The sequence below is a fragment of the Eptesicus fuscus genome, chromosome 5 (assembly GCF_027574615.1).
Source record: "Eptesicus fuscus isolate TK198812 chromosome 5, DD_ASM_mEF_20220401, whole genome shotgun sequence".
Classification (NCBI taxonomy): Eukaryota; Metazoa; Chordata; class Mammalia; order Chiroptera; family Vespertilionidae; genus Eptesicus; species Eptesicus fuscus.
In genome coordinates, this window is record NC_072477.1 from 107812909 (window position 1) to 107816197 (window position 3289).

Here is a 3289-nt window from a genome sequence, read left to right on the forward strand (position 1 = left end):
AGTCTGAGGCTTGAAACTGTCCAAACACTGTAGCTGCTCTCCACAAGCGAGTACAGTCACATGGATCAAAAAGTTTAAAAAATTAAAAAGGCATACTATGAAATTGTCCTTCATACTCCTGACTCCATCCACGTTTCCCACATCTTCCTCCTAACAGGTACCCTTTGTATTAGTTTCTTGGTTATTCTTCCAGAAGTTTGTTTTTTTTTTTTTTTTAAATGTATATATAAGAAAATCCCGCTGAAACCGGTTTGGCTCAGTGGATAGAGCATCGGCCTGCAGACTGAAAGGCCCCAGGTTCGATTCTGGTCAAGGGCATGTACCTTGGTTGTGGGCACATCCCCAGTAGGGGGTGTGCAGGAGGCATCTGGTCGATGTTTCTCTCTCATCGATGTTTCTAGCTCTCTATCCCTCTCCCTTCCTCTCTGTAAAAAATCAATAAAATATATTTAAAAAAAAAAGAAAATCCAAATATGTATCCTCTGTGTGTGTGTTGTTTTTTTTTACACAAGTTGCAACATAACAAACACATATTGCTTTGTTCACATTAAACCTTGAGCTTTATCCCATATTAGCACATAAATGATCCCCATTTGGTTTTGTAATTACATATGATTCCATTGTATGGACATATCACTATTTAACCTATCTTGCATTTAGATTATGTTTTGCGTTTTGTTCTTTCAAACAATGTTGCAGTAATAATTTTTAAATATGCCACTTAAACTGTGTTTATCAGTAGCATAAAATCCTAGGAGGGAAATTGCTAGGTCAAAGCATTTATAATTTAACTAGAGGCCTGGTGCACGAAATTGTGTGCACTCGGCGGGGTGGGGGGGGGTTGTCTGTCAGTCCGGCCTGCACCCTCTCACAGTCCCGGAGCCCTCAGGGGATGTCCAACTGATGGCTTAGGCTCGCTCCCCAGCAGTCAGACATCCTTAGCACTGCTGCAGAGGTGGGAGAGGCTCCTGCCACTGCCACTGCACTCACCAGCCGTGAGCCCAGCTTCTGGCTGAGTGCACTGACCACCAGGAGGCAGCTTCTGCATTGAGCGTCTGCCCGCTGGTGGCCAGTTCGCATCATAGTGACCAGTAGTTCTGCTGTTCGGTCGATTTGCATATTAGCCTTTAATTATATAGGATAAATGCCCAAACACACTCTTTGGAGTTTATTTCAATTTAAACTCCCATCATCAGTGATTGAGAGTGTGTTTTTCTCATAGCCATTCCAGCATGGAGTGTTATTTGATGGACATATGTTTCATTTGAGTAAATACTTAGGAGGAGAATTTCTGGGTCAACATGTGTCCCTGGATCCGGGTGAGGCCTCGTGCACCTAGGCCCGGGTGAGGCCATGGGCCCCTGGGTCTGGGAGAGGCCATGCGCCCCCGGGTCCGGGTGAGGCCATGTGTCCCTGGATCCGGGTGAGGCCTCACGCACCCAGGCCCAGGTGAGGCCACGTGCCCTGGGTCTGGGAGAGGCCACGCGCCCCCGGGTCCGGGTGAGGCCATGTGTCCCTGGATCCGGATGAGGCTGGGTCCCGGGTCCGGGTAAGGCCATGTGCCCCTGGGTCTGGGAGAGGCCACGCGCCCCCGGGTCCGGGTGAGGCCATGTGTCCCTGGATCCGGGTGAGGCCTCGCGCACCTAGGCCCAGGTGAGGCCACGTGCCCCTGGGTCTGGGAGAGGCCACGTGCCCCCGGGTCCGGGTGAGGCCATGTGTCCCTGGATCCGGGTGAGGCTGGGTCCTGGGTCCGGGTGAGGCCATGTGTCCCTGGATCCAGGTGAGGCCTCGCACACCTAGGTCCGGGTGAGGCCACGTGCCCCTGGGTCTGGGAGAGGCCACGCGCCCCCGGGTCCGGGTGAGGCCATGTGTCCCTGGATCCGGGTGAGGCCTCGCGCACCTAGGCCCAGGTGAGGCCACGGGCCCCTGGGTCTGGGAGAGGCCATGCGCCCCTGGGTACGGGTGAAGCCGGATCCTGGGTCCGGGTGAGGCCGTGTGCCCCTGGATCCATCCGGGTGAGGCTGGGTCCCGGTCCCGGGTGAGGCCACGCGCCCCTTGGGTCTGGGTGAGGCCACGTTCCCCTTAGTCCGGGTGAAGCCGTGCCCCTGGGTCCGGCCGAGACCAAACCAGAGGGAGTCGGACCTCCGTTACCACCATTTGTCCACCATCCAGAGCTGAGGGGTCAGTGCTGACATGTACACATAAGGAACTGGTGGACATTGAAATTGGGTCTGAAAAGAACTGTTGGTCCAGAAAGAAACTCACTACAGACTGATTCATTTGCCTGTCAGCATAACTATTATTGCTCCTCTCACATTCAGTTCTTATAAGTATATATCTAGTGACATATGATCTCGCTCATCTAGGGGAAATGATGAACAACATAGACTGAGGAACAAGAACAGAACCAGAAACAAGGAGGCATCGATCGGACTATCGGGCCTCAGAGGGAGGATAGGGGAGGTTGGGAGGAGGGGGGAGAGATCAACCAAAGGACTTGTGTGCATGCATATGAGCCTATCCAACGGTTAAGTTCAACAGGGGGTGGGGGCATCCGTGGGAAGGAGTGTGGGATGGGAATGGGGGGATGAGGACAAATATGTGACACTTTAATTTTTTTTTTTTTTTGCTGTTCTAAGTTTTTATTAACAGGACTTTAAAAACAAGCATCCATTCCAGTGCTGGGGCTGAGAGCAGGAGAAAAGGGGAGGGGGGACAGGGGACAAGGAAGGAAATCCGCTCTATTGGTAATACAGCTCCAGGTTCATCCCATCATGGATTTCATAGTCCCCCAGAGAAACGTGGTCCTTAAAAATCGTGTACCACTTCTTCAACACGATCTTGTTCCAACGGGTCCCCGTTTGGGCTGCGATCAGCTTCTTGAGGTCCCCGATGGTGTCATCGGTGTTGCACTTGACGCGGACCTTCTTCCCCAGACGGTCGTTGCAAACAACCTCGATCATCCTGGAATCACCTGGAACCTGCCGACGCCACAACCTCTTCGCTCGACAGCAAAGCGGGGACTAATATGTGACACTTTAATCAATAAAGAAATTAAAAAAAAAAAAATGGGAACAACCACCTCTAGTCTCCCTGTGCAGATTGAATACGGGAGACAGGAAAATGGCGAAGCTCCATTTATGTGCAAGAGAGGGTCCTTAAAAAGTTGTGCATAAATTGTTTACCTGTCTTTTCTGAACGAAAAATTAGATGGAATCAAAACAAAAAACAAAAAAAGAAAGTGCCAAACCAATTCCACAGTGGTGGTGCCAACCTTGAGCCTCATTCC

At 51.2% G+C, this 3289-nt stretch overlaps 1 protein-coding gene across 1 annotated transcript; it reads right to left on the bottom strand.

Moving 5' to 3' along the window:
* Positions 1 to 2619: 2619 nt before the first annotated feature.
* On the bottom strand, positions 2620 to 3019 carry LOC129149038 (ubiquitin-like protein 5). Its single transcript, XM_054715630.1, has one exon. It carries the CDS (start codon positions 2961 to 2963, stop codon positions 2742 to 2744), a length of 222 nt encoding a protein of 73 aa, XP_054571605.1. The 5' UTR covers positions 2964 to 3019; the 3' UTR covers positions 2620 to 2741.
* Positions 3020 to 3289: the final 270 nt, after the last annotated feature.

Coding starts and splice junctions, on each gene's coding strand:
- LOC129149038 (XM_054715630.1), bottom strand. CDS start 2,963: ATGATCGAGGTTGTTTGCAACGACCGTCTGGGGAAGAAGGTCCGCGTC.